This window comes from Pelophylax lessonae (assembly GCF_965119305.1).
Source record: "Pelophylax lessonae genome assembly, chromosome: 7".
Classification (NCBI taxonomy): Eukaryota; Metazoa; Chordata; class Amphibia; order Anura; family Ranidae; genus Pelophylax; species Pelophylax lessonae.
The window spans coordinates 201,092,898-201,109,800 of NC_138774.1; the positions used below are offsets into that span (position 1 = coordinate 201,092,898).

General features: G+C 42.7%; 1 protein-coding gene across 3 annotated transcripts in view; it reads right to left on the reverse strand.

Annotated features, from left to right (window-relative positions):
* Nucleotides 1-16,903, reverse strand: part of SLC31A1 (solute carrier family 31 member 1) — a 92,842-nt gene that overhangs the window by 10,291 nt on the left and 65,648 nt on the right. For all 3 annotated transcript variants that reach the window (XM_082263165.1, XM_082263167.1, XM_082263166.1), the window contains exons 2-3: nt 8,733-8,885; nt 6,233-6,305 (exon numbers count right to left, since the gene is read on the reverse strand). In XM_082263165.1, coding sequence (XP_082119291.1) covers nt 6,233-6,305; nt 8,733-8,885 — 226 coding nt within the window. The remainder of the gene's footprint in view (nt 1-6,232; nt 6,306-8,732; nt 8,886-16,903) is intronic.

Consider the following 16,903-nt stretch of genomic DNA (forward strand, 5'->3'; position numbering starts at 1 on the left):
CACTGCTTCTGGATGTCCCAGCTCTTGAGAATCAAGAAGACTACGTCTGTCAATGAGCGATAGAGAAAAATGGATTTTTGTAAGAACTTACCGTAAAATCCTTTTCTCTTAAGCTCATTGACAGACGTAGTACCCGCCCCTCTATCATTGAGTTGGGTTGGGTTAAATTCTCTGTACTGCTTTAAACAGAACTGATTCCCTGTAGCAGAGAGAGGGAGGATATACCCTCAGGGACTGCCCCTAGGGTGGAGCCAGAACGTTTTGTCATTCTGCCTAGTCCTACTCCTGCGGAGACAACATAACCCAGCTCTTGAGAATCAAGAAGACTACGTCTGTCAATGAGCTTAAGAGAAAAGGATTTTACGGTAAGTTCTTACAAAAATCCATTTTTTTTATTTTTATTGGCTTAGCATGTTGAAGGTGAATCTACAGTAGCTTAGGACGGGAGACCTTTTCTTTTAACTCAACTTGGCATTGTAGAACCTCCACTGTATTTCAAGGTTGATTATCCTTGTTATTTTTTTTTCATGAGTAAATCAGACAGCCTGTACATTTCCTGCTATACCTATGATGCGTGTTCACATTTTGCTTTCATTTGTATTAGATATCTGTCAGTATTTGTTCTATTTGCACAAAAACATTTCTCTCAAAAAAAAAAAAAATGATATGTATATTATATATATATATATATATATATATATATATATATATACACACACACACACATATATATATATATATGTAAATATACTGCATAGTATAGTTACCCTACATGGAAGTAACCTTATTTCTGCATTACATACTCAGGCTCCGCTTCCTGCTTGGCAGCGCTACACAATGGTTTTACTTAACTGCTAACACTCTCAGGATGTAAGCCTAAAATCGAATGACTCAAAGAAAACAATATACTTCTGTGTGGTCTATATCTTATTTCACCAACTTTTTTAGCCAGTAGGTTGAATGGGGTAAGTCAAAGACAGAGCTTTGTCTAGTGGCTAATATAAAAATCTGTAGATCGAATTGATGGGGAAACTGTATTTCTCCATCGCCCATTGACAGACGCAGCCTCATCTCCATGAGCTGAGTGGGTTTATGCTCCTCACATTCAGCTCATGGAGATGAGGCTGCGTCTGTTGATGGACATCAGAGAAAAAGATTTTACGGTAAGAGCTCACAAATATCATATTATATTATATTTCTTTATTATTATTGTTGGCTCATATTATTGGCTCACAATATCTAATAGTTAATTCTAAACCTGGTGAAGATGCTGTACAAGACAAGAATGGTCACTTTAAGTTGACTCATACTAAAGGAATGCTACTGCAATTGACCAAATCCGTAAAAGATCATAGTGTTTGCAGTGAGAGTTGACCATTTTCTTACACAAGTTCTATATAACACACACTCACACACAGCTTTTTATATTTGTCTCACTCAGAACTGGCACGTGGCATGTGTCTAAACCTGGTCAGAGGCCATGCCATATAATGGGGGGGGGGGGGGGGGGATCCATGGCAGCATCAGCATCCTTAGTTAAGTATTCTTGTCATATTTTCTTTATCTGCATCTGTAATTACTTTTAATAAATGTATTACATTTAAGTATTTGTGTGATCTCTCCTTGCACATTTGGAACACAACCCCAAAAACGTATACAACAAAATATAAGAGCAAGCATTTAAAAATACAAATGTATCATAATCACTTTAAGGTAAATGCTGCAACAATTATTTAAATATGTCCTCAATGAAAAAACAATGCAGACATTCCTGATCATATTTTATCCTAGATGAACTTGCAGATTTCACACAAGACCAGCATGCATTGAGTAACCTAAGATTATCGATTTTTTCTGTCACTTTTGGTATTTTCTTAAAAAGATTTAAGTGAATACCAAATTAAAGTTAAGAGTAGTTAACATACACTATATTGTCAAAAGTTTTGGGACACCTGCCTTTACACGCACATGAACTTTAATGGCATCCCAGTTTTCATCTGTAGGGTTCAATATTGACTTGGCCCACCCTTTGCAGCTATAACAGCTTCAACTCTTCTGGGAAGGCTGTCCACAAGGTTTAGGAGTGTGTCTATGGGAATGTTTGACCATTTTTCCAGACGCGCATTTGTGAGGTCAGGCACTGATGTTAGATGAGAAGGCCTGGCTCACAGTCTCCACTCTAATTCATCCCAAAGGTGTTCTATTGGGTTGAGGTCAGGACTTTGTGCAGGCCAGTCAAGTTCCTTCACCCCAAAACTTGCTCATTCATGTCTTTATGGACCTTTATTTTGGTGAAAATAACCCAAATCAGTGTATATTATTTAGTCTGTAGGAAAGTTATAGAGTCCACAAACTATGGTATATATATGAAAATCAATCAATCCTGATGTACTGACGGCCTTGATGCCTCTCATTTCTTGAGGCCCAAAAATGTCAGGACAGTACAGCTATCCCCCAAATGACCCCTTTTTGGAAAGAAGACAGTCCAATATATTTAGTAAGAGGCATGGGGAGTTTTTTGAAGTTTATTTATTTGTTAATTAAATGTTACCAGTGCAGTACATCATCATATAACGGGTGTGGTGGTGATCAGGGACACTGGCTGGTGACAGTACAAAAAAAAAAAAAAAAAACTCTCAATTTTATTTTTTTTTAATAAATAATGTGATTTTTGTACTTCCTGTAAAATCCATTTCTCCGAGTTCATCGACGGACACAGCACTCCATAAATCATAACTACTGGGTTATATTGTCCAGGAGTAGGACTAGGCAAGACAAAAAACATCTGGCTACGCCCATGGGCAGTCCTCAGCTTGGTATACAAGCCCCCTCTCTGCTCTAAGTAATCAGTTTAGTAGCAAGCAGTATTAAAAGTATCAGAACTCCCTAGAGGGGTGGGTGCTGTGTCCTTTGATGAACTCAGAGAAATAGATTTTACGGTAAGTACAAAAATCCCATTTTCTCTTTCGTTCATCGACGGACACAGCGCTCCATAAATCATAACTACTCGGACATCTAAAAGCAGCGCCAAAAGGAAAATGAGGGGTGGGGAAAGTAAACCAAGGCTAAACATAAGTGCCCCTAACCAGGACACAGGAGCCTTAACCGGGTCACAGGAAAATAAAAAAATGCTAGAGCTCTAAAAGGCCACTATAGGTGGCTAGATGTATCCAATATGGTTAAAATAGGTTTAAAATCAACTGTTCTCAAGGGATGTAATTATATTTATAATATACAAGTATGGCACCAAAAAATTGAGGACAATCATGTATGCACATGAAGGAAAAATATAGTTAGTGATCAAGTCCATAAATTAGTCCATGTGGATTCCCGAGGAAAGGTAGGTGTACAAGCGGAATATGAAGCGAAAAACTGCAGTAAGGCAAAAAAGCACCACAGCACAGGGAAGTCAGCTCTGTGAGAAATGCACAAAAGGAAAAAGCAGAGCGCCTCTAAGTGCAGTATTATTTATTGAACCAAAATGTGCAAAACTTGCAAGTCCAGCGCCCGAAGATGTATCAGCCAGGAGAGGGAACTAGCCGTCTATTACCTTCCTCACCTTCACCATAGTAGGGATCACTGATCCAGACAAACCTCTATACCCCAGTACCTGGCTTTCAAAAGCTAAGCCAATAAAACCTGGGACTGTAAAGCAGGATGGAAAATTAGCCCTTGGGACAATTGGTCTTCTCTTAGAGGAAGCCCCAAGGGATGGTTACAGAATGGTTGGAAGATCCTCGCTCTTGATTCCTCACAGGAACAGCACAAGAAGCCTGAGTCGAGGATGATACTGGCCTTACAGTGGCCTGCAGCGTCTGCCAGAGGAACCCGTGATCTTGCCACAAACTTCGGTATCCTCCTGTGGAGCCAAACCTGCTAAAGGAGCTGCATGTAGGATTGTGAAAACAGAACTGTCTTGAAGGTGGATACCACTAGACTCAGAACCTGTATGCAAATCGGGAGAGAGAACTATCTGTGTGACAGCAGCCCATGAATCACAGCCTGTGGTTCCTGAAATTTGTCCAGAGGAAGGACTACCCTGGTCAAAACTAAAATTAGACCTAGGTAATTCAATTCCCTGGACAGGGATAGGGGGGACCTTAGGTAGTTCGTAGTTCGGACATTACCTGAACCTTTGCAGGAATTAAATCCGCACAGGGAGACTCGGGACCTAAAAAAGCGAAAGAGAACAAACTTTCTGGGTACCCCCAAAAGAAACATTTCGCGGATCTCCTTGACTCTCACAAAAGAAGTCCACGGGGCCAGAAACCAGCAAAGATGTCCCTCCACCCCAATAATGGGGGACGGCAGACCTTCATGCTGAAGGGGTCTTGTCTGCGGGTCTGGAGAAGCTAGCTCTAGGCTTAACAGACCAAGGTTGCTTGGAACCACCCAGGGAAGATTTGAAAGATCTATTTCCCTTATTCTCAGTCCCAGAAGCACAAAATAATTTTCTATGGGCTGAGACGGACCGCCCCCGTCTGCGACGAGGCGCCTTCCCTTTTTTGGATTGCGGCAGGAAGGTACTCTTTCCCCACGTGATACCCTTAATGTTTTCATCCAGGGTAGCCCCAAATAGGCGATCACCTTGAAAGGGCGAGCTTTTTTTGGAGGCTTGGTCTGTGGACGAATTCTTAAGCCACAGCAAGCCCCTAATCAACATCAACCGCAGTCCCCCCCCCCCCCCAATGGTAGGACACGTTAGGGGAGACTCTGCTGCGCACTTTGCACCTGTCTCTGCACTGGGACTTCCCCTACCTGTCTCTGCACTGGGACTCCCCCCCCCCCCCCCGCACTCTACCCACATTGCAAACAGTAGGACATGCACCTAGGGGTCTCCTACACTGGGACCCCTCCAGACTACCAGGGCGGGACACACACTATCCCAGGAGTGGGGATAGCGGGGGAGACCCCAGGAGTCTCCCCTGCATTCTCTGCCCTGGGACCCCAACCAGACTCCAGGTCCAGACAGGGGGGAAAGGGAGTGGGGGAAGCCCGGCTCACTGAGGAATTTATGGATGGGAGGAGGGAACCTGAAGGAACATCCGACCGTCCCTGGAGGTTACCCATGCCCACCCCAAAAAAAAACACCAAAAGGGGAGAGAGGGGACTGTACTTACCCTTCCATGGTGCATGTGATGCTCCAGACAGAATCATCGCCACCAAAGTAGGGGAGCTGTCAGCCAAGGGACCGCTGCAACTCAGACCCAATCCCGGTCGAATGCCACCCTGCAATACATTTAAATCGCAGGACCAGCCTCTGTCCACGAGGCTATGTCGTGGCCGACCTAGCATGTAGCTGCGGTATGCACACCCGCACTGGCTGGGCTGGGGGTGGCCACTGGATCTAGATTATCCAACCTATCGCACAGCCCGGCAGTTGATTGTACATCTCCCAAGAGAAAAAACAAAAAAGATGTAAGGAAGGAGAAAAAATTGCTAGGACCAGAGATCCCAACCTGGAGCCCAGGTCCTTATTCCTGACTAGACAGAATAAAACTGATTACCTAGAGCAGAGATGTGGGTTATATACCAAGCTGAGGAAAGCCCATGGGCATAGCCAGGTGTTTTTTGTTCTGCCTAGACCTACTCCTGGAGGAGGCAATATTACCCAGTAGTTATGATTTATGGCGCACTGTGTCCGTCGATTAATGAAAGAGAAATATATTTTTTGACCAGAGCAATATAATGTTACCATAGTAATCATGCATTACTCTGGGGAAGTGATCAGTATTTCTTTTTTGTTTTACACATTTAGTTTGCATAGAGCAATGAATTTGGCCCAGTGTGTATCATGTGATCACACGGACCAAATCACAGCTAGCAACAGAATTGTATACAATTGATGGCTTGAAAGGAAGCCATCCATAGCGTACAACGGTTATGAAACCTGCTGTGATTGGTTACAGCGGGCACATAGTACCGGCATCGGGTCCGTAATTGATAAGTCATCGGCTGTGTCTGGTGGACGCAGCCGGTGATGGATCACGCCACTGAGTGGTCCTGATTCAGGAGGATGTCATATGACATCCACCCGGATCAACGAGAGGTTCCCGATGGCGTCATCCTGCTATAGGCCAGGCAGGAATTGGTTAAGTAAGCTCCAGCAGGCCTTATATAAGCAACAGACAGTGAATTGTGGCTCACTTCAAACAGAAGGATCTCCCTATACATTACTATTATCATCAATATACTGGACTTGGGGCCAACGTATAGCTGAAGTGGTATTTACCTCCTGCTGAATTAATCACCAATCCGGTGAACAGAACTTCTACGTTTTCATATCCAAAGTAAAAACTCATATGCTGGAGGAAAAAAAAAAAGAAATTACTCCACAGTCAAGTATAAAGTATATATCTTAGGACAATGCTAATTAATACAATAAAAGCCACATGTATTGTGCCAAAATTGATTTCCTGTTTTCATTTTGGATAGACCGGGGAGGGTCAAAACACATTTTTTGTTGCTGTGTTCCTGTCCTCTTCCTTTTTGTCCTGGTGACCACTGCCTCTGGGAGGGAAAGGAAGGGAAATACTATATAATTTTGAGTTATCATCCGATAGGAATAGCCAGGAAATATTACAAATAGGAAACATGTTCTGGTGACATTTATACGTGCATTGAATGTATTTTATGCATAATTTATTTTGTATTTTTCCCCCCATGAAAGCAATTCCCTTATGTAGAGAACCAAAGTCCCTTAAGACTGCTGCTGGATGGCGCCATCTTGGATGTGATTTTTTCAGCAGCCTGAGCAGACTCAGAGCTGTCACTCCAGTCAAACACTATTGTATTCCCTTCATTTCTTCACTAGATGCTACATGAAAGGTTATGCAGGGAGGCGGGGGGAGGAGCGGAAGTGCTGGGCCAGTACAGTATAGTATACAGTATAGTATATACAGATCGTAGTGAACATTTCTAGCAAGTTCAGAGGCACATTGCAAGTGAATACACCAGCCTGGAAGGGAAAACACTGCAAAGAAGCATTTAAAATAGTCAAAATTTGAGATTACTGAATATTCTTTGATTTTACTTGCAATTTTTTCAGTTAATGACAGGGTCTCTTTAATATACATGTGTACCGATTGGCTGAAGCTCTTTTATGTAAGGGCCCACACAATCCAAAAATTGGACGAAAAATACAGTTTTCAAAGTGATCCTACGATAATCGGATCGTTAGTACACCGCTTTCGAGAGCCGATCACGACAGTTCGTCCGAAATGATCTGATCGGACAAGCACAAAACGTTTTCCCGTATGACATCAGATCGTATGATTCGTTTATTCAGTACAGTTGTCGCTCAAAAAAACACAATACAAATACACTACAACACCTGACATCACTTCCAATTTTTTATTCTGTCGCACGACAATTTCCGTAACTTTAGTAAACTCTTCAGGTTCGATATGCGACTAGAATGCAAAAAAAAAAAGAAGGACGATCGGTCGTCCGATTTTCTGATTTAGATTGTGTGTATGGGGCTTAAGAGTGCAAGTATAACTTCAGCTAGATAAGTGCAACTGGTGGTGGTAGTGATGATGGTGGTGGGGGGCAAGTTGTAAGGGAAGTAGTAGAGGGATACAAAGTAGATACACTGGGGGTGTGTAGAAGGACGGAGCTTAGGGACATAGCAAGGCATAAGTGATTGCAACCAGAGGACAAAGGGCAGAATCAAAAATGGATGTGAAAGGAGATGGGGGGACAGTGGGGTTGCAAAGCAGGAACTGAAGGATCAGATTGCTTGGGGAGCAGAATCAAGGATAAAGATGGTAAAGATCAGTGGTCTCCAAACTCCATCCCTTTGCTAGCCTTTATTTGTCCCTTGAGGCTTTGACACCATCAATGGGGCACTATTCTTCCCACTGACACCAACGATGGGGCACTATTCTTCCCACTGACACCAACGATGGGGCACTATTCCTCCCAATGACACCAATGATGGGGCAATATTCTTCCCAATGACAGCAAAGATGGGGCACTATTCCTCCCAGTAATACCACCAATGGCGGGGGACAAGTCCTCCTACTACTGACCACAGGCACTATGCAAGTGAACACCACACGAGGCATTGTTTACTGTCAATGATGCTGTGCCTGGGACATTTTCTACCACCACTAGGCACAATCCAGTCCCCCAAAAGTCTGAAGGACAGTAAACTGGCCCTTTGTTTGGAAAGTTTTGGAGACCCCAGGTATAGATGATAAAGCAGCCAATGGGAGCAGATCGCTGATTGAAAGAGACAGAGGGAGGAGTGAGTGGGGCAGGGAAACTAGCAGCAAACTGATCCATGCTGGGCTGAGGAACAGGTGATCAAATGGTAAAAGGGAACAGGCAGCTGACAGAAGACAACAGCAGAGACACAGACCAAGGAATGAAGCGAAAATGTAAGCGGAAAAAGGGAATCAGACTGGTACTCCGGGAGAGAACAGATTTAGCCCAGCAATAAATTATAGGGAGAGAGGAAGGGGAAGAGAAACAATCAGGTCATCCATAGCCGATGCCCAGTATTGCAAGTCTGAGGCCAGAGAGCACAGGCAAGAAGTGGGAGAGCACCAAACAAGACATCAGGAAGATGCAACACAGAGGACGGGGTGAAGGACCAACAGTATGTAGAAGAAAGGAGAGATGAAAGGCAAAGGGGAAAGGTGGAGCAGGTAGGTTGTGTTCACTACACACATTTCACAAGGCTTCATTTTAGTTCTGATCAGTAAAGCTTGAGAGCTGGTACCCACCATCATATGCATTGAAGAGCCGCCTCCTCCTCCTCCTCCATGGTCATGTCCAGCTGTGGTTGGGTGATGGTGACCCGCATGAGGATCAGATGTGGTCGTATGATGAACGTGGTCCATTGTGGAATGGGTCAGGACAGCTATTCCCAGCAAACTCTAAAATAAATACAGTAAAAAACAGCTTGATCACACAGTGTGTAGAGGTAACAATAAAAAGCCATACAACATTAATTAACAAAGAGCTAACCACTAATTAACAAGCAGAAATAATGCCTATTAAAAATCAACTCCACACAGTTTTTTTCCTTTTAGTTCTAGATAGGGTGAGGAAGGATTAGAACGTCCGAGGGAAAACATTTGCTGCACAAAGGCTGTAACTAATTTTCCCTGTATTTTATCTAACAGGTTTATTTCCTGTGATTGTTAGCTCCCTGTAATAGCCATAATGCATTATTTTCCTGACAGGCTTTCAGGAAAATACCACATTATGGCCACTAGATGGAGCGAACGATCGCAGCAAATAAAACGATTAGGCAAAATATGGAGAAAATTTGTTATGGTTGTGTGAATACTTGTGAGACATTCAGTTTGCATTTTTCTTAGACTTATTTTTTAAAGCTGCTGTGACCCTAATGGAGAGATTCTGCTGGATTTTTGGGCGATTTCCTGGGAACAGACAATATTTAAAACCAGACAGAGGTATTAACCTAAACCCTAAAACAATCTATTACGTTTTGGCAGGAGCTCTACTTTAATTTTCAGTCGAACCTATAAGCAACTCTCTAACATTAGAAGCAAAAAAAAGAAAAAATCCCAAAACTTATGTTCTAGGGTATTCTACAATATTTAAGGGGAGCAAAAACCAAAATACAAGGAACATGGGGGGGGGGGCACATGTTGTCTCTTTTGTGACTCTTCCTCTCCTCTGCTGGCAACTGCAATCCCAACTCCTCAGTATTATTAGGTGTATGCAACCTTAGCAAATGAAGAACAATCCTTCGAGCAAAAAAAACCCTTTCTGCAGCTTTGATGTGAACTCTCACAGACAGGTTACAAATCAATTTACTGGTTGAGAATATTTGCTACAGCTTTAATACGTCTCATGTGCACAGACACAGTATAGCCAGGCATATCACTGCGCCCTCTGAATTTATTCATCGACTTCCAAGATATAGCAGCACAGACATGCCCAGTCCGCCATGCAGTTCTCAATGCCTGATTGGATCATTGCTATGGTCATGTGACAGAGAAGGACTACCGACTCTGAGAAAGACTGAACTCCCATAGACAATTGGTGGGGGTCTGTAGGTGCAGCGGAGTGCCATAAAATAAAAGCAATGTCATTTCTTACACCTTATGGCACCTCATATGTTACATAGGTTAAAAAAAAAAAAAAAAAAAGTCCATCAAGTTCACCCAACAGAAAAATAAATACATAAACAGAAAACATCCATATACAGATTCCCATGCTCACAGTTGATCCAGAGGAAAGCATGGTGGATAAAAAATAAATAAATCGATGAAAAAAAAAAAAAAAAAAAAAAATCAGATTTATTTGATTTTTATCAAATTTATTTTAATAAAATGCTTTTGGAGTAAAAATCTATCTAAAGATAGTTTTATATTTAGGATACATCCATTATTTAGTTTATTCAGCATGAAATGGAGATTAGTTATGTAGCATGAAGCTGTATATTCTGCAATATTTACATTTTTCATAAACTCATTCAATGAATCCAAGCTCTGCAAGCTGGGATAAAATGCACTGCATTAATGCATTCACACAGTTTCACAATAACTACCAGCAAGAATAAGTCCTTACATTTAAAGAGCACCTGTCATTTCAGATCCATCATGACAGCGCCTGTTAATGGGCACCCACTCACCTCCTGCCGCCACGTCCCTCACCTTGATGTGTCACTGCCACATCACCAGCCGTCCCATTAAAGTGAATGGGACTGTCGGTGAGTCAACAGCGGGTCAGAGGAGAAGCTGCTGCGGGACAGAGATGACAGTCTCTCTTTAAAAATTATGATTTAAATCAAGCCTTTTTACTAGTGATTGAAATCATGATTTTAAATAACTGGATTTAAATCAAATCCACCCTGGATGAAAGAGAAAAAAAAAACTCTATAAAGCATGATCCAATTTGCTCCAGCAGGGAAAAAGAAATTGCTTCCTTTCCCCCAGAAGGCAGGCGGATATTCCCTGGATCCTTGGTGTTATTACTTATAAATGTTAAAAGAAGTAGTACAGCCAAAAGCTTGTTTGACTGTACCCCCCCCCCCCCCTATGAATCACAGGAGTGCAGTTCGTTATGACCTGTTTTCAGCAGACAGCGGACTGACGTCATAGAGCCGGTCCAGGCTTGGGCAAGATCGCGACAAAGTCAGGATCCGCCCACACGCCTGGACCGGCATCCAGGTCAGCCTCTCAGCGAGCCACTGGGAGCATGAGCCAGCCGCTCACACCCCCTTCACAGCCCAGCGCTCCAGTGAGCAGAGCAGAGAACGTGACTGACAGTCACCAGATCTCTACTCAGGGATCTCTGAGAACTGAGCAATCTGCAGTGTTTGATCGCTTGGTTCTCAGTGATAGAGCCGGCAAGAGGATAGATGCAGCATCAGGGAAATAAAAATCAGGCGAAAAAAAAAAAAAACTCCATACTTATCTTTTAATATCGAGTTCTATTTTGTGCATTTAGGATTTACATTTTTTTTTTAGCCACAGATGAACATGTCTGAATCTGTAGCAGTGCGCAGAGGGTTAACCGATAATCGTATCTACCATGTTGTGCTCGGCCCACCTCAGATCCTGCGCTTTGTGTACGTCAGTCCCCCTAGGACATCAGGTAACGAGATTGTGGCCAGTGCCATTAACGGCATTAAAGAGGAAGCAGACGCAGGAAAAGGTCTCTATGTGCTTGGAGGCTTGTATGGTGCAGGGAGATAAAGAATATAATTGCATTAAATGAATTAAACAATCAAATGTACCAGCCTTTCTTGCAGCAACAGTCGTCAGCATTATGATAAAAACAACTGGTGATCTGACGAATCCTAGGTTGGCCGCACTGGAAAGTCCATTTAATATACCCCAAAGAATACTAGAACAAATAGGAGATGCTGTACTGAATTTGGCTTTAAAAAAGGAGGAGAGGGCCACAGGGTTGTGTTCTTGATCTGGACTTCAATATCCTGTCGCTGAGCAAGACAGGTGTTCAGATTTTACTGCCATCACTGGGTGCATGCTTGTTCCAGGATTGGTGACTTGCTAAGTGGCAAAGCCAGATCATTATTATTATACAGGATTTATACTGTATATAGTGCCAACAGTTTGCGCTGAATTTTACATTATAAAGAGAGACAATTCAATTCAACACAAGAGGATTAGGAGGGCCCTGCTCCTGCAAGTTTACAATCTAATAGGGAGGGGCTGGTGGAATAAAAAAGTATTAAACTGTAAGGGATGAGCTGATGGGGGAAATAGAAGACTTGGTTATTAACGGAAGGCAGGATAGGTGAGTTTTCAGGGATCATCTAAAAGTGGACAGAGTAGGGGATAGCCAGACAGATTTGGGTAGGGAGTTTCAGGGGATGGGAGAGGCTCTGGAGAAGTCAGGGGAGCTAAAAAGCAGGAGGTCTTGAGAGGAGCGAAGAGGACAGTATGGGTGATATTTGGAAACAAGTTTGTTGATGTCGCTCAGGGCAGAGTTGTAAATGGCTTTGTATTAGGGATTGACCGATTATCGGCAAAGCCGATATATTGGGGGCCAATATGCACTTTCCCCTATATATCAGAATCGGCCCCTGAGGTTACCGATATTGCCGATATTTAGGGAAAGTGCTTGTACCGGAGTGATGCCTGCAGCTAGAGGCATCACCCCGGTACCGGCGTTCATAGCCGAAGGTCAGCTGTCTTGTAATGACAACCGATGTGGCTGAGAAGCCGCTCGGCTGTCATTACAAGGAGCGGGAGGTGACTCCCCCCTCCCGTGGCTCGCCGGGGTCTCCCGTCCCACCGAAAGACCCGATCAAAGCCGCATTCGGCTCTGATCAGGCCTCCATATAAAAACCCGGAAGTGATGTCATGATATCACATCCGGGTACTTGGCGCCAGATTAAAAAAAATGACAGCATTCAAAACAGCCAAACTTGGCATTTCTAATGCTTTTAAGTGCAGAGGAGGGGTTTGGGGTCTTTTCGACCCCCAGATCCCTCCACAACAGTACCTGTCAAGTGCTAAAAATAAAAAAATAATTTTTTTAAAAATGTACGAAAATAACGGCCAATACCGATATTTAATGGCCAAAATATTGGTATCGGCAAAACGAAAAACCGATATTGGTCGATCACTACTTTGTATGTTATTGTTACGGTTTTGAATTTTATTTATTGGGAAATGGGAAGCCAGTGGAGGGATTGGCAGAGATCAGGATGACAATTCCTGGCACAGTACAAACATGTTAGTAATACTTACCATTATCGTTGCCCAGGATTCCAATCTTTTTTTCTTTTTAAGTGGTAGTAAACTCTGTTCTACCACTTGTACCTACAGGTAAGACTATAGTAATTCGTACCTGTAGGTACTGTGAATATCTCCTAAACTTACACAGTTTAGGAGATATTCAGAGTGCAAGCAGACAAGGACATTAACGGAGCGTGCGCTTTAAGGTCCAGAATACAGTGCCAGTCCTTCAGAGCCCGTGCCATAAATGTCTGCTCCCGCATGCATGCACGGGAGTGACGTCATCACGCTCCTTGCCACTCATGTAGCCGGAGGACCCGAACTCGGAAGGAAGACCGGGGGAAGAGGTTAGCCCTCTCAGTGGTGAAAGCGTGGCACTGGAGGGCTTCTTTCTACTCTTAAATCTTTCATAATGTGCTAGTATACAATTATTTGTTTTCCCCCCCATCAATGGATGTTTACTACCGCTTTAAAAAGTTACACCTACCACTGGAATCTTCAGCATCAGATACCTTCAGCTATTGTATATTAGATGGGGAGATTTCCCTAGACTTTCTTGTTCAGGAGACAAGAAAATGTTAAAGGGATTTGCCTATAAATATGCTTTATATAAAAAAATAGCAAGCATTATGTCCATTTAATGGGCCAATATTTTGACAAAGAAAGTGGGTTTGCTCATTTGCTGAGTTGGGAAGCGCTCATGGCTAGGTGAGTTTCCTCCTTCTCCCCATTCCTTTAATCCTTATGCATGCCTTCCATCGTCCCTCATCCTTTTTTCCCCTCTTTCTTTAAATACCCTTTGGCTTACTCCTGTTCCATGCCGTTCTCTTATCCTATTCTACTAACATATTTGCATCTGCAAGTGCTATGTTATGTCAATTCAAGATTTCCTTTTTTACCCCGTGGAAGGATTGTCATGACTGATGCTAGATGCTCCCCTGTATTGTGCATTGCTGCGGATGTCTTTCTTTTTGAAATGCCTATTTGAAATATTATTGTGGAAAAACATAAAAAAATGAAGTTGGCGGATTGCTAGCATAAATATCACTTTGACAGCCATCAGTTTGCTATGGAACAAACCTAGCTCCTCAGCTTTACCACTGGAAATCTTTTGGTTATAATTTGTCCCCGGACTTTAATATTTACTTTATGACTTGGGGCACTGAAGAGTGAGGATTACAATGAGAGCCAGGCAAATCAGTTTTTAGGAGAGGAGAGTAATGAAAGCCCACGTCATCTCTAATCTTTAGTTAAAAATGGCAACAAATGTGTTTTATAATCCAGTTTAGCAACATGCCAAGATAGGACGGGAGTGCAGCAATACTGTAACTGGATTAGATATGGTGCTCAGCAGATGATGTACTATGCTGACCACTACATTTAAATCTATTTAGAATTGTCTCTACATGGAACAATTAAAACTGAGGAAAGGAGTATCCCTGAGAAGTGTTCATGCAGAGTCCTTCAATGACTTGGCCAGGAAATAAAAAGTTTTCAAAGTTTCGGCTCACCCTACAGAAGTTTCTCTGGAAGCTGCAAAGGAAGGATCGCCTGCTGTTCAGGAGCTGCTGTTTTCAATAGTCATGTGACACCATGCCGTGTGATCACACTGCCACGAAACCCGTCTATTTCCTCAAGCCTGCCTCTGCTATCTAGCCCTAGCTGGAGCACATTCTGTATTAATCTTCTGTTCAATTAGTGTACCTCGCTATATCTGCTAAAGTTTTAAAGGTCCTGATAATGAGCAAACATCACAAGATGCATGCTATCACCGTGTGTGTGTGTGTGTGTATATATGTGTGTGTGTGTGTGTGTGTGTGTGTGTGTGTGTGTGTGTATATATATATATATATATATATATATATATATATATATATATATATATATATATATATATATATATATACACACACACACACACACACACACACACACACACACACACACACACACACAATCTCGCAAAAGTGAGTACACCCCTCACATTTTTGTAAATATTTTATTATATCTTTTCACGTGAAAAACACTGAAGAAATTACACTTTGCTATAATGTAAATTAGTGAGTGTACAGCTTGTATAAGAGCTGGTTCACACTACTGCGACCATAAAGTCGCCCCATGAAGCAGCGACTTTTTAGCGTGACTTTGAAGAGACATGTTAAAGCGGAGTTCCGGGCACAAAATCGATCTTTTTTTTTTGTGCCCGTCCGCTTGTTCTCCTTCACCTGAAACAGAATTGGATAGTTAGGTTGTTTTTTTTTTTTGTACTCACCTTGTAATTGTAGATCGAATATACTCACCTATTCTGCACTTCCTCCCTCTGTGCCGCGGCTCCTCCGTCACTTCCTGGCTTGCACTGATTCCTGGGAGCTGAACGTCATCGCTCCCAGGAATCAATGCGACGGCGCCGACCCCGCTCGTCACTTCCGGGGCGACGCCGCATTCCCTGCTAAACAGCTTCTGGGCATGCCCAGAAGCTGTGGAGGAATGCGGCGCCGCACCGGAAGTGACGAGAGGGGCCGCTGCAGGCGCATTCTGGGAGAAGAGGACGCGGAAGAAGACGCGGAAGAGGATCGCGCCGGCTTCAGCTGCCCACAAGAGAGATGGCAACGCTGTGGAAGAAATTTTATAAGTGAGTATTTCTTCTTGCAGGTAAGTGCGAACCGGGACAGATCAGAGGCTAGCCATTGTGGAATGTACTAGCCCTGACTGTCCCGGGGGTATGTTTACTGAAAATTTTTTTCTGTGCCCGGAACTCCGCTTTAAGAGACTTGTTAAGAGACTTGTTAAACACTTGCCGACTGCCGCACGACTATTTACGTCGGCAGTCAGCCCCTCACAGGCAGAGCGACATAGGGCTACGTCGCTAGCCTGTGAGGGTCTAGGGAGGTCACTTGTCTTTGTACTCCTCACCTGGTTGCCGCCACACACGATTGACACCATCTGAACCAAATAAGTTTATCTTGGTCTCATCAGACCACAGGACATGGTTCATTTAACCACTTAAGCCCCAGCCCTATTTCGGACACTTTTTGTTTACAAGTTAAAACCAGTATTTTTTCCTAGAAAACTACTTAGAACCCCCAAACATTATATATATATATATATATATATATATATATATATATATATAATTTTTTTTAGCAAAGACTCAGGAGAATAAAATGTCGGTCATTGCAAAATTTTTTGTCACGGGGTATTTGCACAGCGGTCTTTAAAACGCCATTTTTTTGGAAAAAATTTGAAAAAATCACATTTCACTGCATTTAAAAAATACTAAACAGTAAAGTTAGCCCATTTTTTTTGTATATTGTGAAAGATGATGTCACGCCAAGTAAATAGATACCCAACATGTTACGGTTTAAAATTGCGCCCCCCCCCCCCCCCCCCCGTGGGATGGCGACAAACTACGGTCAATAGAGAACTCAATCTGTGACGATTTAAATTTATTTAATGGTTACCAGTTTAGAGTTAGAGTGTAGGTCTTTTTTTTTAAATTATTGCCCACGCTCTGGCGATCGCGGCGATACCTCACATGTGTGGTTTGAACAGCGATTTCATTCGCGGCTCGACTTGCGTATACGTTTTTTTTGTGCGCGAGCTAATGGTGACGGGGGCGGCTAAATTTTTTTTTTCCTATTTATTTTTTCTTTTTTTTTAACTTTATTACAGGTTTTTTAAAAAAAAAAAAAAAAAATCTGATCACTTTC